Raw genomic sequence first — 26040 nt, forward strand, 5'->3', positions numbered from 1 at the left:
CTCCACATCCCATAATGCAATGCATGGAACTATTCCAACAATGTCAATAAGAGAGTGTTTACAGTGAAGTTCAAAACAAACTTTCGAGCAACAATTTCAAACTTTAACGATCTATGAGGCCTACACTATATCTGTATAAACTATTGTCTACAGTAGCTTTAGAAATAAATGTAGGATATAAGAGAATTGACGTGCGATGCTAACACGGTTAGCCCACTAGCTTAGTCACCACAGAGGTAAAGTGATCCCTCCAACACTGTGGAAAAATGGATTCCTGTCCCTGTTTTTCTCTTCCTGACACTATCACCTTTCTTACATTACATGCACAAATAGTGCTGCTAATGCTAATATTCCAGTAACTATCAACTGAAGTGCAAGCCCTGGTTGACCATTGGACATAGATGATTAAAAGAAATAATCCTAGATAGACAGGCCGTCTCCTAAGATAAAAGTCCAGCTCTTACATGGTATGGATTGCATTCCACGGAGGGTGCCTGCACCAATCACCAGGCATTTATTGGCTCTTTGGATTCCCTCGAGTTCATCAGGCTCCGGGGGAGGAGGAGAAATACAGTGCTTAGACTGAGTATAGATTCACCTCACCACTGTCTGCTGAGCAGGCTTCAGCCACTCCATCAGCCCCCAACCCTGTTAGAGCCAATGATGGAGTGCAGTGGAGTGTGTGTGTGCATAGTGAGTGGGCAGAGACAGGGTGTGTGTGGGAAACACATTAAGGCTGTGCTAAACATCCTCTACAAAACCACGTTTTGTGTGTCTTTGTTGTTTCTGAGGCCTGAGGGCTCTTCTTAAATCACCCATTGTTTATTCGGATAGGAAGAAACTGGTAAGTGGGTTGGTTTGGCAATGTGGTAAAACAAATATCTGAAATGATTGTCATAAAAGACGGAACTCAAGTGATCGGTTTTCACATGAGGTAAAAAATGAGAAAAACAACTTAGTGGTTAAAAGATAATGGAAAAACAAAGTGGGGGGGAGTAAAAACTAATTTTCATATATTTGTTCAAACTGTGGGAAATAAGGGGTTCAGAACACTGCTTAAAGTAGGATTTTATCAACATGAGTGCGTTACCTCAAAACAAATGGAAATCACTGGACTGATATGGTGCCTTGTTATGTAGAAAGTGTTGCTAACGCTAATGCTACACCACTTTAGTTAAGCAAAGTAAAAATACTGTGAGACTAAAATAACATGTCAGCCTTTTTGTTTTATGTTACTGTACTTGGAACTAGTTTGATAAATTGCTTACATAAATGTTTGAAAATATTTGAAAAGTACCCTGACTTAAGTAATATTTTATCCCTTTTTCCCCATTTAGGGCGACAATTTTAGGTAAGTGAATTGGTTTGTTTTATTGGTAAAGAACTTTAAAAATAATCTGAATGAAAGAAATTGTGATAAAATTGTGCCCACCCCTAGTTGAAAGGCACAGGAGGAAAAGCAGCCATTAAATTACAGCAAATGTAACATATTCTACAATAAGATTTTGTTTATTCAGACAAGAAAATTTTCCAGGAAATTTCATCTCCTGACATGTTTCGACTGTCAACTGCCAGTCTTCCTCAGAGGTGAATGCTTTGATGTATCCCTGTATGTATGTATCCCTATCCAAAGCATTTTTTCTGACGACTTTCATGTGTCCTTATGAGTTTTCAGAAAAATGCTTTGATCAAAACATGTCAGGAGATAATATTTCCTGAAAAACCTTGTCTGAGTAAATTAAACATTAACATATATTTCAAAACAGAAGACACAATGAACTTGCTGGACTTACGTAATATATTCTAGAAATAATAACACAAGGGTCAAAAAACTGGCTTAAAAACAAAAGAAAAATGGAGAATGGCTTGCTAGGCAACACAATGAAAAAGAAAAATGATCCAAAGACGCATCCTTTAATAGGGGAATAGGGGAGTGAAGGTCAGTGTGCTGAGATAGAGGCCAGGCGCTCTGGTTACTGTCAGCCAGTGGACTCAGCGACATAGAGAGTGATAACCAGAGGACTCGGGACAGCTGGAAACACAGAGGCCGGGTTGGGTGAGCGAGGCCCAACCGACTGGGCAAACAACGAGAAACACGAGTACGGGGTGTGTAGCTGCACGGAGAGGACATTCATGTTAGGGAAAGAGCCGAGCGGAATGACAACAACTATGTCAAAGGTGTGTTTGAGGGCATACAAATGTGTTTGATTTACTGCCTGGCACTGTGTGAAAGGTTGATAGAGACACTGGATGCCATTACTGGATTGTTAGAGGTCATAATAGTGAATGCTTGAAGTAGGCTGAGAGGATAGAGATTAAAATACATGAAATAATTGGACTAAAGAAGAGGAAGACCGGTTTATCAAGAAGCATTCTAGCTACTTGATCATTCTCCTCCAGATTATATATATATAAACTGTTTTTAGATGTAGCTTATGTAAATTCACCAGACTAAAGAGAGATGCTAGTAACAGAAGACTTAATTCCCTGATGGTGCATCCTACTTACTGGCCCTTTTTTTACTCTGGCCTTGTCAGTGGGGTGACATCTGTGGTTTGGGTTGAAAATCTCCCGCCGATCATTAGATTGATTGCCTTGAAATTTGAGATCGGACTCGATGTCAGTCCCTTTGAAGTCAACAGTGCCTGCTGTGTGCAATAACCAAGAAAGAGCAAACAGAGGGAAGCGACATACAGTTTTTAACACCAACAAAGTGTGGGAATCAGGCTTCACACGATCAAGGTTTTTTGGCCCAAAATCCATCAGTGAGTTTAAAAAAAAACAAAGGGAACCAAATTTGTCGGTGGTGTGAAATGTCTTCAGAGTAAATGAGACAATAAAACAATGCAATGGGAGCGTCTACAAAAAGTGTAATCATGACTATGGCGTAGGGCTGCTTAATTAATCAAATTTCAATTATTACACCCAATGATTACAAAAGTAACATAATCAAGAAAAACCATTATTAAAAAAAAAAATAAAAAAAAAATATTATTTGCTTAATAAAACAAACCCACTCTTTCGGACATCTACAAAGAATAAGGCTTGGCACACACATATTAGTACTAACTTTGAGTTGTTTAATCCACACACGTGCAAGCTCCTCCCCTCCACCCCGCCCCTCTCAAAGCCAAAGCTAGCCTGCAGGCGTTGCTAGTGGTCTTGAAACATGGCAGGAGAAATGCAGCAAAAATGCATGGTAAACAAGAAAGTCAAATTCTCTTCAATGGGAACACTTTGAGTTTGATGATGAAGACCTAGAACAAAAACACATCATGTGGAAGAAGTGTTTTGTTTTGTGAAAAAGTGGATATACTTGATTTTAGTGTTTGAAGGATTTTATTTATGTTTAAGGAATATATTTTATGTTTTTTGTACAAAAAATGAATACCTTTTTGGTTGACAAATCATTTAAAATAATCCTGATTGTCATTTTTTTTAATAATCGAGCAGCCCTACTATGGCGTCATTGATCGGATCAGCAAATTACCACATTATAGCCAATCAAAGTACAAAGTAATTGCATGAAATACAAAATATCTGCGGATCCGATGCAGCTGATTAGATCAGTGTAAAGCAAGTGGCATAATTTTAAATGGTTGGGTTTGAAGAAAAGCTGCTCTCATTTTTATGCTGCATAGGGTTACAATCACAACAACGCATCATCAGTAGGGCCCAAAGATGGTTCTTTATCACAATGACATAAAAAGCTAGTTCAGGCCTCATAGATCAATAAAACAAACATAATTTACTCACAAATAAATGTAGAAGGTTAATAATTCTCCAGTGTAAACATGGGATTTGTTGAAAAGTTTCAAGCATTGCATTGTGGGACGTGGAGTCCCGTTGACTGATGCATATCAGTGTTTTGCATTCATTCTTAATCTCTGCCAAATCGGCTTCCCAACACATTTGTATTGTTTTCACGAACTGAAAGTTGCGGCAAAACAATGGTGAGTGTTTGTTTTGGAGCTATACACACAAAGCCCCAAATCTGGCTGAAATTGAATGTCTCGTGGAGTGATAGCACTGGGAACAATCTAGAACAAAAAAAAGGAGTCAAATGAATCGCTTTCCCCCTTTTCAAAAGATGTGTGTAGCGACAGAGGTGGAAATTCTTTGTCATAGGCAAGACACGCAAACGGTCGTTTATGTTCTCCAAATGACGGTGTCTCACAAACCTTGCATCTATGGTTTCAGCGAGACTGTAGCTGAAAATATGAATTTAGGGTGACAACGATGATGATTTGAACTCTCCCTTTCTCTCTCGACTTGTTTCCCATTCATCAAAGGTGATGAGGGGTGAGACAGCAATGCAGGGATCGCTCTGAACCTCTCCCCCTGGTCTCCTATCATTAAATAAGAGTTCAACAGCTGAACTCATAAGTAATTCATGATCGTCTGCACGCTCTTCATCTGCTAGGCAGCAGAATCAAAGACCTGATCTGGGACACATGGCTGCCATAACACACACTAATGCATGTGCCTGAAGCATCCAAATATTAGAAATACAAATTATTAAAACGCAAGCATGCAATGAAATCACTAGGCAGGGGAATTACCTCAACAAAACCTATAGGAAACAACAGCCATCTAAGTACACCTGAGATAGTTTAGGGCTAGAAATGACTAAAATATAAAATTCACTTCCTGAAATGGAAATGACAAAATTGCTACTATATTATTTTTTAAATATATGTTATAAGATAGAATTCACCCTCACATGCAATATTACACATGTCCATGTTATTTTTGGCCTAAAGTTTATCAAGTATCGCAAAAACGAAGAGATACGTCAAATCTTGTCCTAGGTAATCTCAGCGTGTGCTTCTGTTGCACTTCTGCAACAGAAATTGGAAATTAATAGTTTCAAGCATGTTTGACAGAATTTTAGAAAGTTTAATAAATCACTAATTAAATTTAAACTGGTGTAAAACTTACACAGAAAATGATAAACTGTGAAACAGAACTTACCCTAACAGTGGTTTGACCAGGTTGTTTCTTAACACTCATACAAGATGTCAAACTCTTATTATGGGAGACACAAAGTTGTGTGCTTGGAAAGGACGTAGATGTCTTTATTAAAGACTGGATGTTCTAGTTTGGACACAACAGCACCTGTGCACAAAGCAGATGTGATAACTCTCCTGTTCTGTGGAGGAACCAAAGTATTTTCATTTCTCCTGTAAAGGCACTTCTGAAAACCATCAGAAATAAGAAAGAGGATGTTGTAGTGAGTCTGGAATGTAAAAAGACATTGCTGACTTGTGTGCCTCTTCCTTTTTTGCTAGATGTGTCAAAAGAGATCAAACCTTTTGTTGCCATTAGTCGCTCATTCTCTACAGCTTGTTATTGCCAGGAGTCAGTGTGTCTAAATATCACTCAATAGCGTCTTAGCTCAGGTGTGCCTTAATAATAGGAGTAATTCATGATCATTACTCAGCTGGTTTTCATCTCGGTCCTCTGAAACTGAAAGTGTTTTCACATTTTGAATGAAGCCTCTGTACAAAGGGTTAAAACAACACTCGAGGTGACTTCAATTTCTCCCTCATCCAAATCCCAGTTTAACCCCAATACCCCACTGTAATATATATATATATATGAAAAAAGCAGACATACAGAGATGATGCTAATGAGATTGTGCAGCGTACATTAGCGAGTCCTTTGAACCCCCCCCCAAGTGGTTGAGATTATCTCAGTATATCAGTCATTCATCTAAGCACCAGCCAATGGGAGCCCTTTACCTCACATCAAAGGAACGGTTATTAAAAAGCCTCTTCATCTTAACACAAGCTCACACGACACAATATTTCCTGACCTCATTTAAATTGGATCAATGTAGGGCTGGGCGATATATCGAGATTCAACATATATCGCGTTTTCTATTTTGGCAATATAGAAAATGACCATATCGCCTATATATATATATTATATATATATTTATATTTCACTACTTTCACAGCATTAAAAAGCACAGTTTTACTCACACATGCTGTCCTTTATAGGAGGAAAAGCCAAAAGTGACACATTTTGTGCAACGGTTTGTTAATAAATATGCCTGTGGCATTTTGCATCACTAAATTTAACCCTGAATTGTCTTACTGGCCAGACTTCATTTAAATTAAGAATATCAAAGATTTATATCGTATATCGCCATTTTGAGAAAAAATATCGAGATATGTGTCCAGCCCTAGATTAATGTAGAGTTCAAACTCGCAGGAATCCTCCAAAAGTGTTTGGTATAACTGGATTTGAGTACAGTGTGTCTGTAAATGCTGATTTGCCTTCTGCGCTGAGAAAAATGATCTCCTATATCTACTTAAGTTAAGCAAGCAAGATTTGTCTTGGTCTGAGTTACTTATTTATTTATTTGCATGAAAAATAAATCCAAAGTAAACTGAACCTTATTTAGTGACATAGAATGAACATAAGATAGATAGATAGATAGATAGATAAATACTTTATTCATCTCCAAGAGAAATTCACAGTTCCAGCAGCTTACAGGTATGGGAACACAGGGGCATGCAGGGAAAGTACAATGTAGAAATTTAAAAATGTAAAAATTAAAAAAATTTAAAAAAAACTAAACGTTGTATGAAATACACAGAATACATTTCTCAGAAACTCTGGATATCAGCTTTAAGTAGATCAAACATTACTCAATTAGTTGACGTATATAATGACATTTTTAAGTAAAATCAAAAAATATGTATTATGTGCATTAATCATTATACAGTATATATATGGATTATTTCCATATTAATGGTTTGAACCTGGGATCTTTTACTCTGGAAAGATTATGTAAGTTAATTCTACTTTTCCTAATGTAATCTTTCTGCTGTGTATGAGTGCATTTTCTCCCCAACACAAAGCAGTATCACTAATCACGGATTAATGGCCCTCATAATTAGAAAATCTGAGACTTTTCTGTGCATCAGGGTCAATGGTCAACAACCAAGCGTTCGTCCGCTACACAGACTGAAGAATTCTGCCTCTTAATAATTTTCTCCCTCTGCTTTGCCGCAGTGTTATTTTCGGAGCTTTCACGCTCCAGTTGGCCAGGACAAAAGCAAGCATGGTCGCTGGAGGCGGTCCCTGCTATGATCGCTGTGGTTTGAGCTGGGGTTGATAAAAGGTGTGATTAGGGGCCTGAATGGGAACCCATTAGGAGGACATCCACACTAGTGAAGGAGCCCCGGGGCCAAACGAACTCCTTTTGTGAAACCTGATATTCACCTGTCGGGACTTAACTGCTGGAGCTGTAACGCATATGCTAAGCTAACTGTGAATTCTGAAGGCAGGAAGTGAGATTTTTTTTTACTTACTCTTTGATTTGAACAGAAAAATGTTTTAGGATTAAAACTAGCCTCAAGCTAGCATTTGATACACAATCACAATTAAACACAAGTTGAAGTAAAAGGAGTAGCCTTTTAGCTAGGTGACTTTACATAAGTCTTCATAAAGGAGACACATGGGGCCTCTTATAACACAAAAGACAGAAATCACAAAAGTGACCTCTGAAAACTGGAACAGAAATATTAAGTGTAAACAAATAGCTGAATCTGCAGAAAGTGTTAAGATGTCTAAACCCCATCTAGCAGTATGTATGTTTAAGTAATTTCACTCTGGGATTAATAAAGGAATTCTGATTCTGATGTAGAGCTGGGCAATGTATCGAGATTCAAGATATATCGAGTTTTCTATTTTGTCGATATGGAAAATGACAATATTTCCCATATCGATATATATATTTATTTTATATCAAAATACTTTGTTTTAGGAGTTACTGCTTTTGCTACTTCTCAGAACAGCATGAAAAGCACAGTTAAATGGATATTGGAGTGTGTCCTAATACATAAGTGTCTTCTAAATCTTTCCTCTTTTTTATAATTAAAAAAATAAATAAAAATTTCGAGATGCATATGGTGTATCTCCATTTTGAGAAATGAGTTTTGTTCCTTATCGCCCAGCCCTAGCAGAATGAAGTCTTGGAAAATCTGTGGCCATCAAACTTTATGAAGCGCAAATGCCTGTGTGATTAAAGTGAACAGGTAAGTAGCGAACTAATAATGACAGATCTTTCTAATGTCTTCCCAGCTATACAGTGTTATTCAAATTATTTAATGAAACAAACCGTTTTCCGAAAGCGAGAAGACAGTTACTACGCTAGCTTAGCAGAGAATAATGATCTATATCATTGTGTAAAATGACCAAAACACATCATAACCACTGTATTGAAAACACTGCAGGCCAATGCGACCCAAATCTGATCTTTTTGCCCATATGTGACCTGTACCCGATCTGTTAAAGACAGTCTGATCAGCACAATTCCGATTTTGTCAAATCTCACCCAGCTCATTTACATGTGGTCATAAATTTGATACACATCTGATTTTTTGCAACACAACTGCAGTCTGGACGTCCAAGGTGATTTCTGTCCGGCTTCAGTCATCACCAAGCAAAAACGATAAACGAGCCTCGAGGACGAGGCCGCAAGAGTAAGAAAGACACAGCTGTAGCTTGTAATTGCAGGGTCAATCCAACGTGGGTCATCAGCAAATTCCATAACCTTAACAGTTTGTGTCGCTTTGGATAAAAGCGTCTGTGAAATGAAATTGTAATCTACAATTGAGGTCAACAAGCCATTACTAATAGATCTGAAGCGTTGCGGGAATATGTGCTGGCATTTCCCGTTTTGACAGGAAAGACTTCCTGAAAGACCACGGCAGGAAACACAAACAATATTCCATTCCACCAATAGAAGGCACTGTGAACAAAGCACTATAAACTCAGTAACACAAAGCTCGAGGCAGAACAGCAAAGAAGTCAGAAGTTGAGGTTCTGAGCAACAAAAAGACTTTAGCCGTCTCTTTACAATGAAAGGACGTCTGTTTATTCATCCATGTTTCACACAGGAAGTTTCCCCCATAATCAGGAAGTAGCGGCCATGGCAAAATGTTGGATTACACATCAAAATGTAGACCTACTTGCATTGTTTTCCCTGTTTTTCTCCTTCACCCACAATAGAGTGAGATGGAAACATCTGGAACATGCCAAGTCTGTCCGACAAGATCGAGTTTCTTGCATGTCTTGAGTTATTTACTTCACCTCAGCAATATCACATGTCAAAATAAAATTGTTATGCAAACATTAGGAAGAGTAAATCTGTGTTTATGTGAAAAGCTCTTCAGGATAAAATCTCGTTTTCTGTTACAGAAATTGAATAAGACACACTACGGTTGTGAAATTCAAAGGGACAGAAATTCCCTCTATGGGCCGTGATCATTTTTCCAACCGTTATTGAACATGGCTTTGGGTTACTCTTCACTCAGAACGGTTCCTGCAGGAAAATGATAACACTCTTCCAGATCTGCTTCATTATGTTACCACCAGGAAGCAAATCTCCCACACTATCAGTCAGAAACAGAGACTTCTTAAACAGCGTTGGCCACTTATCCAGTACACCTGGATTAGACACCATAAAGTCCTATGATTTTCCATAACAAGGTATAATCTGACACATGGGATATGTGCAGCTACAGCAGCTTCTGAGATGATCAGATATTGATGAATAACTATTTCCATATATAATGAATAAACATTAAAGGAACATATCAAGGTCAACAGACGAAGAGTATTACAGGTGAGGAGATCATGGGCAACCTTTACTACGGTAGGGGTCACAAAAATAGAATTGTCTGATCTGAGGACCATAGAATCAACATTGATTTAATCATTTAGAATAATGACCAATTTGAGCATTATTAGAATGAAAAACAAAGAAGGATTTTGTGTTTTTGTTTTGTATATTTTCTGTAACTTCTGTTCTCGTTTTGTGTTTTTGATTGACATTTTGTATATTTTTTTGTATTTTGGAGTCGTTTTGTGTGTTTTTTTTTGGTATTTTTCCATTATTCCATTTGTTTTTGTTGTCATATTGTCTATTTTATTGTCATCCTTTTGAGCATTTTTCTGTATATTTGTATGTGTTTTTTGTCTCTTCGTTATTTTTGAGTATTATTACAATCAACTTGCATGTCTTTGTAGTTCTCTTGAGTTGCATTGCATATTTTTTTTTTTTATTTTGGGTGTTTTTGAAGTCGCATGTAGCCCCCCGAGCTGCCAGTTGCCCATGTCTGATGTGATATTGCCGTTTCTGGACTGCATTTTATCTTGAGGAAATCCAGAGACAGAATTCCAATTATTCTTCCAATCAGAGGATAGCAAACCAACAATCTTTGTGCTGAGAGAACCCTTCAATGAAACCACTGAAAGTAGATTTATATTTGATCCAAAATGTGCAGTGAAAAAAAACCCAGAAAGACTCAACATGAAGACGTTTGCACACCAAAGGAAATTCATTTATGTATGCACTGTTTTGAGTAGAGTCCCCTCCTGACGCCAAATGTGGTTATTAAGCAGCAAAAACACTTTTTTTTTTTAATTCAAGAACAAGGTCAACACCTGCATTTCTCTACTGCTGGGAAAAGAGGAGACAGGGGAACAATAGACACATTGTTAATTGTTAGTAGGCCTTGAATACAGCCTTAAAACACCAGAACACTCTCAGAATGTTAAAGGAAATCTTTCTCTACTTGGTTATAAAGATGAATTCAATATTTGTTTCTGTAATTGCAAACCAAAAGTCCATGATCGGATCAGGAATCATCACTAAGGGAAGTCGCTGCGTGTCTTAAAAGCATTCAGGTGCTCAGGTTTCACGTTTTAAAAACTGCAAATGTGAAAATACCTGGTTATAGCAAAGAAGATTAAAACTATTAAGATGTATTGCTGCAAAGACAGCAGGTTAATCCTAAAGCCTCTGATGCAACCTTTGCTGCACTTTGAGGCGCTGTCTCTCACACACACACGTGCACACATGCACACACACACACACAAATCTCGGCGGTACAACTTCACAAGCTCTAATTACAGTGGGCTGCCTTATTTCTTTTATGGTTTGCCAAAATCCTCAAACTGCACTCTCTCCTCTCCAGTTTACAGAAACACACACACACAAATTATTCAGGTTGTGCCTCAACAGTAGTCGTATTTGTCTGATTCTTCTCATGTACCACCACTTTATTAGAAAATGACTGACTGAATTCAATTCCTTCATGGTGTAACTTTAGCAAAGGTTATTTATTTATTTTAAAGACATCTCCTGTCAACCAACCTCAACTCCCATACGTGGTGACAGAACAACTGGAATTAACTTAAAGCAGATTTAAGTGTTTACAAGACTGAGTAATTATTTAATTCGGAATTCAAGTTGGAATAAACCATCCACCTAATTCGGATTTAAGTTGAATTCGGAATTTACGTTTGCATTTGGAATTAAGTGTTTACAAAGTGAGTTTAAAGAGGAATTAATCCGAATCAGAAGTACTTTATTTATCACAGGGGGAAATTACTCTTGTTACAGAGGCTCAAGAAATAGTACAATAAAAGGAATAAACACTAAAAGAAAGAAAGAGAAAGAAAAATGTACACAATTAAGTAAAAGACTGTGAATTAAGTAAGGATTAAAGTAAGGAATAGGATTAAGAATTAAATGAATTAAAGCTCCCATGTTAACGTGGCCAATGTTTCTAAAATAATAAAATAAAATAAAATATTTTCCCAGAAGCAGAGAGTCAAGTAGAAGTTCCTTCCCAGCACAATTACTACCTTTGACACCATTTAATGGAGAACAAGCGTTACAAAAAAACAGATCAGTCCTAATTTAGCGAACTCCTGTTGCTGAGAAACGTGTAAAACAGACGACAAGATGAAAAAACTTTTAGCTTCTAGATAAATAAACGATAATGTGAGAGGCTTGAAGGAGTTACTATGACATCAGCTTTGAAATATTTCCCAAGTTTGATGGGAAAATGAGTGGAGACGCAGCAGGTTTGGATGTGTTGAAACTTGACGTTTATTTAACGCCTTGTGAATATTTATGTTAATCACAAAGGTTGCAATAATCACAAAGGTTGCAAAACTACTTCTACTGCACATAGAACTGACACACACACAAAATGACTCCAACAAATACACACAATAACAGAAATGTACAAGTAGACCACAAAATAAACACTTTTAAACAAAAAAAAAAAAAACACAAATGCAAATAAATACAAAAAAACCCCAAAACTGAATAATATACAAAGCGACACCAAAAACGCACAAAAATTAGCACAAAAAAAAAAACAGAAAAATGACTTCCACCCAAGGGACAACATGCAGCTCAAAAACACACAAAATAAACACTTAAAAATACAAAAATAGATAATTGAAGTTGACTATAAATATACGCAAAATAAAAAAAAAAAAATAGACCAAAAAAACTGAAATGCACTCACAAAAAACAAGAGAAATGCCCTCACATTAAGCCCATGACAAATACATGGGAACAAAAATCCCCAGAATGACAGGAAAACATACATAACCAAAACCAAAACACAGAAAATGACATTAATAGAGTAGTAAAGCAGCAGCACTCTTATGATCTCTGGTTGGACGAGTTAATGCTGCAAAACTGCTGCTGGAGGGAAAGGTGTCAAATTACACCAGGCAGTTTAATGCTAATGGAGCTTGCATGACGAAATAAACCATTATATAAATGGCAGGATGTTATGGCTGGTTAGCATGAGTTGAATGTTACGGCCTTACATGGGTTTGACTATTAAGACCGTTAATAAGTGGAGCATCGTTATTGCATTGTAAGATAAACGTACACGTATGACCTCCAATTTTCTATTTCAGGGTTTACCTTCTACGTCATGTTACACTTTTCTGTTTCTGTTTCATCATCTTTCCCCGTTTAGATAAACTTCCCAAAGTCAAACCAAACAAGACAGAGTTAATTACGGTTATTATTGTACATTAAAGCAAGATTACGATTTGTAAAACCTTTAATTACCGCAAAACAGTAAATCACCTTGAAACGCAATCCAACGCAGCCAGATACACCTGTTTTGGACCAGTGTCTTTTCATATTTGAATGCAGTCTGAGTCATAATCTGAATCTCTTGTTCATCACAACCCATTAAAAACACACTTCAGATGAAGCTCTGCATTGTGCATTTATTATCAATCACAGGTTAACATGATCACTAGTCAAAACGTAACACGCAGGAGATTTCGAACAGGATTACAAGACACTTTCTTGACATTTTGTCCACTTTCCAAGAAAAAAAAATGCCTGTAAATGTGTGATATATTCTCCCAAAACATGAATGTGAGGCATTTTTTGTGCAATTTTAAATAAAGAGAGAAAGAACAAGAAGAGAGTCATCAACATCCCTCGCCAGATTGGTTGTCATTATAACTCACTCCTTTTCCTAAATGTCTGTATACATGAGAAAACATTATCACATCAGAATATAAAATTACTAACTATCTTAAACGGTTTGTAAGAAAAGTTGCCCCCTTTGAAGATACCTCGAACAGAATAAAAAAACAGCTCAAGGGCAATAACTCCGGAAAAGATATTTGTGCACTTCTCATTTTCAAACTCCATCAAGGTATTAATACCCTAAAGTCACACACCAAATTTGGTTATCCTGTCTTAAACGACTTCTAAGAAAAGCTGCTCCCTTGACGATACCTCGAACAGATTAAAAAAAAAAAAAACGGAAGGACAACAACTCTGTAAAAAAATTTGCGCACTTCTCATTTTCAAACTCTATCAAGGTATTGATACCCTGAAGCCACACACCAAATTTGGTTATCCTATGTTAAACGGTTTCTGACCCGTTTGTGGCGGGGGAAAATAAAAGGGGTTAGTTTACTTTTTCAGATTCAGAATCTGTTTTTTTTCCCCTCTATTTTCCAAATCTGAGGCCTTACACAAGTCTTGTCCAGTGCTGCGCGTTTTAAACTGTTATTCAAGCATCACAACTAGCAGCGCCACAGCTCTGTGTTATCTGATTTATATTCTGCATTCATCCAGAACTCCTACTGGGTTTATAAAGAGCAATTGCTCACTCTTTCTACCATTCACGGTTTCATCTCACAGGTTGATGAATAATGACCCACTGGTTTCCAGCCCAGGACCGCGCACACACGCACACACACACACACACACACACACACACACACCATGGCCATTGAAAACAAACAGAGCAATGCTGAATCATGGTGTAGCTCAAACCTCCTGTCACTTTGAAGCTAACATGCTATTCATCTCCACCAACACTAAAACAGTGTGATCTCTCTTCGTTTCACACACTCCTGCTCACATACATTCACTATGAATGTAAATGGTCCGTCCCTGGTTTAGAGGTCTCTCCATAGTGAGGAAAACCAGGCCATTGAGTGCAACACTCGTTGTCTCCGTTGCTTTAAGTATCCCCACTTCGTCGCCCTCCCTCCATCCTTAGCTTTGCCAGCAGTGTTCCTTAGTAGTCTTTTGTACGACTGTTTCCTCATCACGCTTGATTCTTCTTTCCTCTTTGCTGTCTTTGTTCTTCACCATGGGAAACACAGTGTCCCATCTCAGATTTTTTCAATTTCCTTGCATAGTGCTGATAATCCCCAATTGCAAAACACAACAAAAGTTACACATTAAACTGAAAATATGAGCTTCTCGGCACCTTCAGTTCAAACTCGACTTTTCCAGTAGAATTGGATGTTCATTTGGCAATGGAGCTAACCAGACAAATGCACTGAAGCAGTTTGAACAAGATTCTAATTCTTTGTTTTCAGTGAGCAGTTGTTGATTTGAGGGCAAAGCCGGCGCAGCCATATAGGTGAACTAGAAAATCATCTAGAGCGGTACTTTCTCAAGGGTGGCAAAACGGGACATTGGCCAAGTTAAGCAAGTGCTTTCTATGGAGAAACACAGACTGGGAGTATCAATCATTCTGTGAGCACATTGATGAAAAAAATATGAAAAAAACTTTCCAAAGATGTAAAAGCCAGCATCGGTGACAAATGTTGCAGACAGCATGATTAAACGGCCAAAACTACCCGGTTATGAAAACAAAAAGAGGAAGCTATTAAAGGAGCAAGTACTACAAAAGCAGAGGAATTCGATATTAAGATATATTGATTTGTGACCATGAAGGCTCGCCGCTAACACGGTGAGAATTAATTGCTCATTATTAGTGTATATTGTTGCTGATACGTGCTTGCTCACATTTAATGAGTGCAAGTGCTGTGTTTGCTTCACATGAGAAAGAGGTGTATAGTTTTATTCTATTTGGAAAGAGGTTGACCGATATGCTGTCAGGAGTCTGTTATAAAATTTCAAAACAAGATTATTGCCTTTTTTGGATACACTGAAATGAAAATTCTTGGCCGAAACCTCTGATTTCTGTCTACTGCACGCTGTGCTGTTCTTTACTGTACATCGGCGTGCATCAGTTGCAATGAAGTGCTGTAGATCTCGGTGAAACGTACGCTGACAGACTCTAAAGCTGAATTCATGCTTCTGATAAGAAGTTTAAATACGTCGACAGAGGGCGGAGCGGTCCAACGTATCCGATCCACGGACACGTTGGATCGTTTCCAGACAAACACGCAAGTTGTTTTAGTGAAAAGTGTTTTTAAGAACACTTGTTGGCTCAGCTTTGCGTTATGGGTGTGGCTTATTGCCGTTAATGTGTTTTTGCTTTATTTGCCCAACATATTGGGTTTTTGTGTGGCGTTGCCATCATGGTACAGGCATCACTGATTTTTGCCTAGAGCCTCAAAACTGTGTGCATCGGCCCTGCTTGAGGTTAATCTACAGTTGAACATGCTTTTGAAAATCTGCATATAGGAAACTTAGATTTTTCTCTTTCGAAAAAGAAATCTCAGGGGTTATGACAATAATTTACATTGCACCCATATTTAATACACTTTACACAATGTAGAGTTAGCGATACACAATCAATCCCATGAATGCATTTTAGAAGATTATCTAAAAAATGTCTTTGGAGTCAAACACAGGTAACATTCCTTTGTATGTGGGCATCGCCATTTGGAAGATTTCAGCCAATCGGCATTCAACATATCATGTACTTGTCACATTATAATTACTCTTACTTTTTCTGGTCCAATGTTCCTCTATTACAACATTCTGTTGTACTCCCTTTTGAAGAAAAAAATATTTTCAGGGGACCACCCATCACACTAAAATTTTAACAAAATGGGTAAAAAAAAAAATCTAACCATTATTGGACAAAGCTCAATATTGTGACCATTCATCAAAGGTCATAAAAAAAAAAAAAAAAAACATAATTGAATAAATTATCATTTATTTTTCATGCTCAATGTTCAGCAAGACCGTTCTCACATGTATAAATCCTATAAAGCAAAGTTTTAAAATAGGTATCCTACAGTAACTGCGTGACAAAAATAATGATCATACTGTTTAATATATTTGCAGCTAAAAGTTTATTTTCAGGCTGATTTTTTTTCCCTCAGTGAGGATTTAAATGGATTAAATCAGTGTTTGTAGGAGAGGTTTATGTTCACTGAGCAGATCAAACGTCAGGTTACAGTATGAGAACTTTGAATCCTGACTTTCACACAGCTGTTTTCCCTGAGGAGGCTTTTGTTTTTTTGTTTTTTTAATTATTCCCAGTTACATAATCTGTACACAACCTGAATGCAGATTGCTCAGCTGCAGACGGCAGCCCTTTGTGAATTTCAATGTTTTATCTACCATTACTCACAGTCCTGAGTCATTTCTCTGGCTTGTCTTTAAAGTGGGCTGAGATTGTGTTTATGATTTAAATTAGCTAAAAATAAATATGCCGTGACCCGTCATTGATTTTCCTCCTCTTCCTCCTCCTCCCTCTTCCTCTCCTCGTTGCTCAGGGTTATTCCTTGTCCGGGTCCCTCAAGGCTAATCTGTTGGTGTACCAGATGCAAGCGCTCATTAACCCGGTGCCACCCTGTAAGAACCTCACGGACCGTGATACAAGTTGTGCAAACAGCGTGCGTGTGCAAAGAGAGCTGGGGGAAGGTTTTATTAATTACATTGGACTTCAAACTGTACAAGGCGGCGAATACGTGCACGTGCAGCTAAAAGGCAGGCATTCATTCATCTCCTGCAGCATTTTCATGTTCTCCCTTTAATCTCAAAGGATGCAAAACAAATGATGATCCAGCATCTTGTTTCTTAAAAGCTTTTCTTTACAAAAGGAGGCGGAGAAAAAAAAAGAAGAAATCATTCCGTTTCTAGTGTTTTCCTTACAAACAGCAGCCATCTCAAACGCCTCCTCACTCATTCACACTCCCAACCCCCTCCAACACACCTCTTGGGATGGCCCCCCATCCTCCTCATCCCACGCACCCACTCCGGCCCACCCTGGGGTCTGAGTGGAGGAGCCGTTTGGAATAAATGAGCTCATTCATACAATGTTGAGCTGCTCCGTCCTCGTGCTGCTCAGCCCAACGTAAACAGGCCTACAGTACAAGCAGACCGTTATGCTGCTTTCAAAGTGCGTTATGTACTATTTAGGTTAGAGGAATGTTATAAGATACACATAAATATGCCTCCACCATTTGTTCACTTCACAATTTACTGTTCTTTGCTTTTGTGCAAAACATACACTTTGACATTTTATTTTGATTGTTACCTTTATTTTATTTTCTGTTTGGTTTTGCATTTCCTCCTCCTTCGAGTTCATTGTGTCCCATTTCACACCCATATATTCTCCTCGGTGCATGAATCTACCATATCACAGGGCGTAGGGTCTCTGATTTTCCTTTTGAAAATGTACAAAAACAGGTTTCAGGTAGAGCTGGGTGATATATTGAGATCCAAGTTATATTGAGTATATTAAGACTGCGTTCTAACCCAGAGCTTACCCAAACACTCACATGTGCTGTCCCTTAGAGGAGAAAAAGACAAAAGTGGCACATATTGTGCAGCTGTTTGTTAGTAAAGGCGCCTGTGTGGTATTTTGATCATTGAATTTTAGGGATGTAACGATTCACTCAACTCCCGATACGATTCGATTTACGATACTGGGTTCACGATACGATTCTCTCACGATTTAATTTACAAAATGGGACTGTACTTAAATGACTGAAAAATATTCCTTTATTTTTTTGGGGAAAATACTATACTATTTTTCATTGTCAAAAGAATCCCTTGATGAACTATTCAAAACAATGCAATTTAACTAAAAATAAATCTTGAATGAAATAAAGGAATAATACAAATGAAGAAGCTTATTATTTAAATTCTGGTTCTATAGTAAACAATACAAAACTGCATAATAGTTATTTTTCTTTTTAAAGGTGCAACTGAAAATGTATTTTGTGCCTTAACAATTAAACTTTAAAACAGTCATTTTACTGTATTTAGGTCAGATATTTGTTTGGACCAGCAGAGGGTGCTGGTAATCCAGTGGTTGATTGGCACGCAGATATTTTGCAGTGAACAAGAGATGCTATGCTAGCAGACAGAGCTAATAGAAAAACGTGACTTTTACAGATATTCACGTAATATTACAGATATTCTTTCGGTGCTAAAGGGGTAAGGAATCATTTATGAATATGTTTAAGAGTAGAAGATGGCCAGAAAGAAAGTATTAGCAGATTTCGCTCGCCGCCAACACTTCTGGTTAGCGCCCTCTGCTGGTTAAAAAAAAGTACTGCAATTCAAATTTCACAGCATCGATGTGAATTGTTATACCTATGAATCAATTTTTATCTGCCTTACGATTAATCGTTACATCCCTATTGAATTTAACCCAGAAGTGTCTTTCTGGTCAGACTCCAGCCAGGGGCGATACGGACCAATATGACCAATTTCCTCGTCATATTTTCTGTATAGATGACTTTACTGGATAGTGAACTTCCAGAAATTGTAGCAAACATGCTAAAAAAAAAAAAAAGTGTTGCAAGGTTTTTCTCTCTACTTTCTTCCCGGAACTTTTACATGAACAGCTTCAAGGACAGATGACAAGGGTAATAGTATCTCAGCGTAGTTTCTTATTAGTTATAGTTACAAGTGTGTCCAGAGAATTGGGAGGACACATTTTATCTTCTGGGGCTGGGTGTGCCCCATACAAAAGTTTGGTTGGTACAAGAAGTTTGGGCCAGTTATCAGTCACACCATAGGCCAACCCTTGCAAATGTGATTTCTGAGCTTTTATGTGGCATCAACAAAATGTGGGTGTTGAGTCATGCTGAAATGTGCTAAAATGTCTTCAGATATAAAAGCTGGTAGTATAGAGAACAAAACTTAAATAGTATATTTCAGTGTCAACATGTGCTTCAGATGATTTACGTGAGGTTACGCTAGAAGCACACAAGATTACGCCACTACAGCAACATTAGCCACACTGCTAACGTCACTCCAACCTTAGAATTACTAAAATAATAACTCACAAATACAAAATAAAAGAAGCTCCTTCAAGCTGAAACCTATCCCAACATTACTGTAACAAAAAGCAAAGAAACAACAGAAAAAAAAGAAAGTTTAGTGCTGAATAGAATTGGAAGGGGGCAAAAACATTTCTGTTGAATTTCCACAGGAAGTTAAGCTCTGGAATTTTGGGAATACTCAAAAATAGTAACTATTTATATATTTATTATTGGAATTAACAGAAATTAATTAATTTAAAAAAAAAAAAAAAAGGATCATATCCAAACATAAATATTAGCATCCATTCAAAATAAGACAATTAAAAACATAACATTTCAACTAGGGTTGCAAAGTTCCTCGGAATTTTTAAAGTTGGAAATTTTCCATCGGAATTAATTTTAATTTTAATTAAAAATTGAAAGTTGGCCATTGGGTTGGGAAAATATATTTTAGCATTATCAAAAAAATTCAGCATTTCTGATTAACTCCAATAAATATTTCCCAAAGTTTAAACCTTTGAATATTCCCAAAATTCCTAATCTTAAATTTCTATGAAAATGTAATGTACATTTTTCCACCCTTTTGCAACGTTAGTGCTGAACCAAAACTCAGTGCTTGTCCTTGCAAGAACTTCAAACCATCTGAAACTTGGAGGAACCAACCACCATCTTTTTTTTTTTTTTTAACTGCATCACAATTCTTCTTGTATTCTCAAGGTTACAGCTCACAATACGACAGTTTGTTGTCTTAATTCTAATGCTGTGGAAAGACGAGGCAGATTTACCAAGCAGCTGCTTAAACAGGTATTAGGAAGATAGGTGTGATTCCTAAAGCTCCTCTTTAATAACAGTAACTCTCAGAGCTGAAAACCACTTTGGGGAAACATCTATTAAACAAGCGCGAGCAGGAAATCTATAATATATAGATGTATGTGACGATTAAACTTGTGTCCAACCCCCAACAGAAGGTCAAAGACAGAAGTTAATTGGTTTCAGTAATATTTCAAAGCAGATGTTGGCATTTCACTTTATAACATCTTCATTCTTTTTGGTATTGACTAAAGTGACAAAATGGAAGCACAGTAAAGGTTTACTAAAGTTTTAATAAGGCCAACATGCTGCTGTGTATTCCTAATATAAAGGGAAATAATGCTAAACACCAGGGTTAATGTTTGAAGGCAAATTTTGATTTTGTTTTAGTCAAAGTGTTTTGATTAACTTTAGTCAAAATGTAGTCATCAGGATTATTTCAGTTCTAGTCTCGTCCAGTGGTTCCTAAACTGGGGGCTTGAGGGGGGGTTTCAAGGGGGTTTCAAGGGTCAACAAGGCCTTTCTAGGCCTTGTTGACTATTTTTTTTTCAATTATCATTTATCAACCATATATGGGATGTGACAATGTGACATTTGATGTGATCAATGCTGATTAGGGTGGTTCACAAAATTAATTTTCACCAAATTTTTTGCCAGATTGCTTTTTGACTAGTTCCAATTGACATTGTAAGCCTCTGTACCAAAAATGGAGTAAATCGCTTCATATTAAAGTGTTTCAACTGTTCAAATATTCTTACCCATTTAGTATAAATACAGGTATAAACTATTAATGACCATACTTCCGTTTATATTGCTCAAGTTTCTAATATCTGTGAAAGTTACGCATTCTTTGGTCGAGCAATAAAAATTGTGAAGAAGTACGCCACCCTTTACGGGCCTTACAATATTGGTACAAATGTTCAAAATATCAATAGGAACAAGGCAAAATGGGATCTGGCAAAATTTGGAAAACTATATATTTTGATATAGTTCCGGTCCAAATGTATTTTATTTAATAACCTTTACTGTTTCACGTGAATCCTTGACTCATCCCCCCTCCCCCCCAATGTGTAATTTCTTTCTCACCTCTCATACTCTAGGTTGTCATGGTCACAGCGAGCATCTTTATGCTTCTCCCAGTCTTTCCCGTGGCGGCATGTTGTCAAGGACACAATGTCCTTCCCGTTGTGGATGTGATGGAGAGCATTCCTTGTGTCCGAGCCGATGCCCGTCAGGTAACGCTTTCCTTTGAACATCAGCAGGTACTTCCTTCGTGGCGGGACAGAGTTCCTCTCCAACCAGCCCCTCTCTCCACCTTTCTGTGGATGGTCCTTGGAGAAAAGAGGGATGGAGACGTCAAAGCCGGCCCTGAAATGTTCAGTGTTCAAGCTTGCTTTTGCTAAGATGGCCTGGCCGATGTCGAAGCCAAGGTCCTCCGTGTAGTTGGGCCAGGTGCCCGAGTACAAGTTAAAGATCAGATGGTTCCTCCCATCGTTCCACAACGGGTACCCCTGGATGCGTTCGTCCACATTTGGCACAAACTGACCTGAGAGCTGGTCTCGATCTAAGGTGTCTATCCCAAGCACGAATAAACATGCTTCCCGGGGGTCTGACGTGTAGTATCGCGACTCAGCTATGGACGTCAGGATCTTCCTGTAGCTTTCTGAGATCCGGTCGTTTTTCTCCGACGGGTATATGTACACCCTGAACCCTTCCCGTCCTCTGCGACGACATCGTGAGAAATCAAAGCAGGTCTCCATGCGGCAGTGGCTGTCTTTATAGATGGCAGACCATGCCTGGCGTCGCTGACGGGGCGACTCGGCGGTCCCAGGATCAGTCTGGAGTTCATCCAAGTGGGCATAGCGAGGTAAAAAGGCCCGGTCGGTCCAGTTGGGCCAGGGGCGCACCACCTCACTCCGGTGGCGCGTCAGCAGCCGGAGCAGACGCAGCTGGGCACCTCCGCCGCAGTAAAAGAGGACCAGCCAGCAGCACGCGCACAAGCCCAGCAGAACATACTTCTTACGCGCCTGCATGGGGGCCCGTCACAGTCTCTTTTTTCCACTCTGTCGCTCGTCTCCTTGGCCCCTCAGCACTGCAGCCTCACAGGGGTTCAGCTACTGACTTCTGACTTCTAACAGGGAGCTTCACGCGGTGGACACTGTGTTAACAAGGACATCACTGCCATCAGCGCGCGACGCCCTGGCGACTTGATCTGAATTACTCACTCCAGTCACTTTCTTGCTTCCCCATTTGCTCCAGACTCTGGTCTCAGATGTGATTACTAGCCTGTCCCTGCTGTCTTGTGTTCTGCTGCTGCTGCTGCTGCCGTTGTGTACATTTCTTCCACCATCCAGTCTGACTGAGTGTGATGAAGGGTGAGTTGTTCGCTCTCATAGGCCAAGCTTGCAGTCTCATCGTGCCTGGCGGGACTTCTGTCTGCAGGGCCTCTCCTAAGGGGAGGTAAATAAACAAAAAGAATACACATAAGCACTCTGAGGCAGTTGCAGCTCTGCAGAGCAGACGTGGATTAACTGATGTCTCTACAGATGTACCAAATAACATTTTTCGTAGCTCAAAGGTGAAAGCTTTTATGTGGAAAAGCTTTTTGTTTCTGTTGAACATGTGGAAGCTGCAATCTCAATTATATCTAACACACACACGCACCCACAATGAGCAAGCAGTGGAGGAGTAGCACAGCTGGATAATGTTTCACAGTCAACAGAGGATATAAACTATCAAAATCCCTTTACAGCTGGAGCTCATAAAGGGGGAACATCGAGAAGAGTAAACTCGGCACGTTGCAAAAGTAAACCTGGATTAGCTTCACATCTATTTATATAGTCCACTTTCATTTTTCACAGGAGTCCACTCGCCGGCTCACATGGGCGACGATGTGTGCCGACTTAGGGAATAATCTCTGACAGTAGTACGTTTAACTGACTCGATGTTATCATGCTCTACACCAGTGGTTCTTAACCTTTTCAGCTCGCGACCCCCAATATTAAGGTGCCAGAGCCCGGGGACCCCCACTGTACCTGAAGGTGGTCGAACACAGTCATGAACATTGAAAAACAGTCATGTGGAGACAGGTTCATCTATAAGAGGGAATAAAGGGGAGAGCTTTTTAGAACCCAAAATGATGGTCCATTGTTCTATGAAACTGTGATAACCACATTTATTAATTTATCTGAATAATATCCACTGTTATCCAGGAACATTTATTATTACTTGCACCATAGTATATAGTCATCTTAAAGATGTAAAACATTGTTTTAATTAGAAATAAAATGGGTTAAAAGTGACCAAAAATGGTGGAAAAAGTAGTGAAATTGGTTTTTTAAAACCACAGAAATTGGTTAAAAGATACAAACTAAAGTAGCCAAAAACAGACAGAAAAAGTGGTAAAAAGTGTTTGAAGTGTCATTATTGGCTTGAAAGTGGCAGAAATGGGGGGGGGGGGGGTGGTGAGGTAATGTAATTTAAAAAGTAGGAACAATTAGTTAAAACTGACAAATAATGGTCATGACAAATCATGAATATTGTTAAATTGGCAAAAATTAGCATGAAATATGGTGAAAAGAGGTTAAAAGTGACAATAATGGGTCAACATATGCAACATTAGGTGGAAAAGTGATGGAAAGGATTTATAAGTGCCGAAAATGTCTTGAAAGTGGAAAAAATGCGCAGGAAAGGCATTGAAAGTTGATGAAGAAGTAGCAGAAATGTGCGTAATATAGCAAAAATGCATTAAAGGGAGCTAAAATATGGCAATAAAAAGTGATGAAAATAAGGCAAGTTTGGCGTAGTTGCCGAAAAAAGGGTGAAAATTAGCAAAAATGGGCTCAAATTGTTCAGAAAATATTCTTAGTTTCTTGAAGGCATCTGGTGACACCCTCCCAGTGTCTCGCGACGCAAAATAGAGTCCCAACCCCAAGGTTGAAAACCCCTGCTCTACAACAAGACCCTGTTGAACAGACTTGGATGCAGCTGAGATGCAACGGAGGCGAAAACGATGATTTGTTGACTCAAAGCAAAATAAACACGTTTTACGGGTCCCGAGACGTCTGAGAATTAAAGCTGTTTTTGTGAGCGATTCAAACTTTTAACGGATTTTCAATTTTTCAAAAACATCCTCCCTTTACCTCCTAACTTATACAGTGTGTGTGTGTGTGTGTGTAGCACATGGTTCACAGTGAAGAACAGTGTTCCTCCTGCCAGCTGCCACACAAAGGCAGCTTTCACGTCTCACCTGGCTGCTCTCTTTCTCTACCTCTCATTCACATTCCTCATTTCTGCCTCCTGTCCAGCCAAGCACAAGTAATGGCTGCATTCTTTTATTGCAATAAGGCGTTGAGCATCCTGACACCGTGGCTAAACACAACACAACCTCTGATATCTTATATTTCACCTCTCTTTTACTGATAAACTGCTGTTTTAAACATTTCGGCTTGCTGGTTGAGGATTGGTTTCTAGCTTTTATAACAATCCGAGCAGCAGCATTCTCACTGGGAATTAGACCTGGGTATTAATTCATATTTCACAAATTAATTTGATTCGATTCACAAGGGCAAGATTCAATATTAATCGCAATTTAATGTGATGCAATACCTGAATATGGAAGAAATTTTCAGAGAACTACTGTAAATATTAAAGAGTAAATAGTAGAAAAAAAACTCCAACTTTGTGGATTATTAAAAAATATTAATGTTTTTTATCATGAATTGAGTCCTTTTATGAATAGATTCTATAGGCCATTCAAAGGAAACCCGACTGAAATTGATTCTGTTTTTTTTTTACCCAGCCCTATTGGATATATCTAAATAATATAATCTATAAATAAAGAAAATCAAAGAAAGCACTGCATCTTTGCTACATTTTTGAAACAAATGCATTAAAACGTATTGAAAATGCATGATTACTCACTCGCTTATAGCTAGTCATGACATGAGAGCCACAGTACTGATAATTAGGGTGATTTAAATCTGCCCGTTGACGTTTTGATGCTGCTCAGAAGGCGTTGCTATGCGCTAAGCTAACCAAAACATGTTGGACTCAATGCTGAACTGGAGTTCAATATCTGGTAAAGAGGATATTTGTGTGATCTCTGAGTGCTGTTGTTATGATAATATTGTGATATTTCGATGTATATAAATAATAGGGCTGGGCGATATGGACCAAAATTCATATCAATATTTTTTTTCCTCAAAATGACGATATAAGATATAAATCTTGATATTTTTATTAATCAATAAAGTTTTACCATAAAGTAAATTCTGGGTGAAATTTACTACACAAAATATGCCACTTTTGGCTTTTTTTCTCCTGTAAATGACAGCATGTGTGAGTGAGTTCTGTAGTGTACGTCTGGGTTAGTGCTTTTCATGCTGTTCTGAGAAGTAGTGAAAACAGCAACTCCTAAAACTTGTATTTTATTACAAAATAAGTTACAAAATGAACATTTATTGTTAAACAATATGGTATTTTTCTTTATCGCCAAAATAGAAATCTCAATACATCTTGAATCTCGATATATTGCCCAGGCCTAATAAATAACCACAGTTCTCATGTACGACTCGTACAAAAGCAACACTGTTCTATTAAGTGTGGAATTGTTCAGCTGCTTTTGATTCTGGATGTAACTAGGGTTGGGAACCTCTGGGTACCTCACGATACGATACGATACAAAGCTCACGATAACAATTATCTCACAATATGATGATACTGCAATTATCGATATATTGGTCAGAAATCAATCTACGATAATCTATGACATAGACATTATGTCATAGATTATGAACAGTGACATTATTTTAGTGCAACATTTCTGTAAATAAGTGTCAACATAACAATGTAAACAAATAAATATCTCCAATAGTTCTTTCTGTCAACAATAAATAGGGTCTTTCTTACCAGTGACACCATTATTGTGCAATATTC

At 38.1% G+C, this 26040-nt stretch overlaps 1 protein-coding gene across 1 annotated transcript in view; it reads right to left on the reverse strand.

Moving 5' to 3' along the window:
* Positions 1 to 26040, reverse strand: part of LOC114472572 (exostosin-1c-like) — a 101930-nt gene that overhangs the window by 57329 nt on the left and 18561 nt on the right. The window contains exon 2 of the mRNA XM_028461892.1: positions 21190 to 22553. Coding sequence (XP_028317693.1) covers positions 21190 to 22136 — 947 coding nt within the window. The 5' untranslated portion in view covers positions 22137 to 22553. The remainder of the gene's footprint in view (positions 1 to 21189; positions 22554 to 26040) is intronic.

This window comes from Gouania willdenowi, chromosome 11, assembly GCF_900634775.1.
Source record: "Gouania willdenowi chromosome 11, fGouWil2.1, whole genome shotgun sequence".
In the NCBI taxonomy this organism is placed as follows: Eukaryota; Metazoa; Chordata; class Actinopteri; order Blenniiformes; family Gobiesocidae; genus Gouania; species Gouania willdenowi.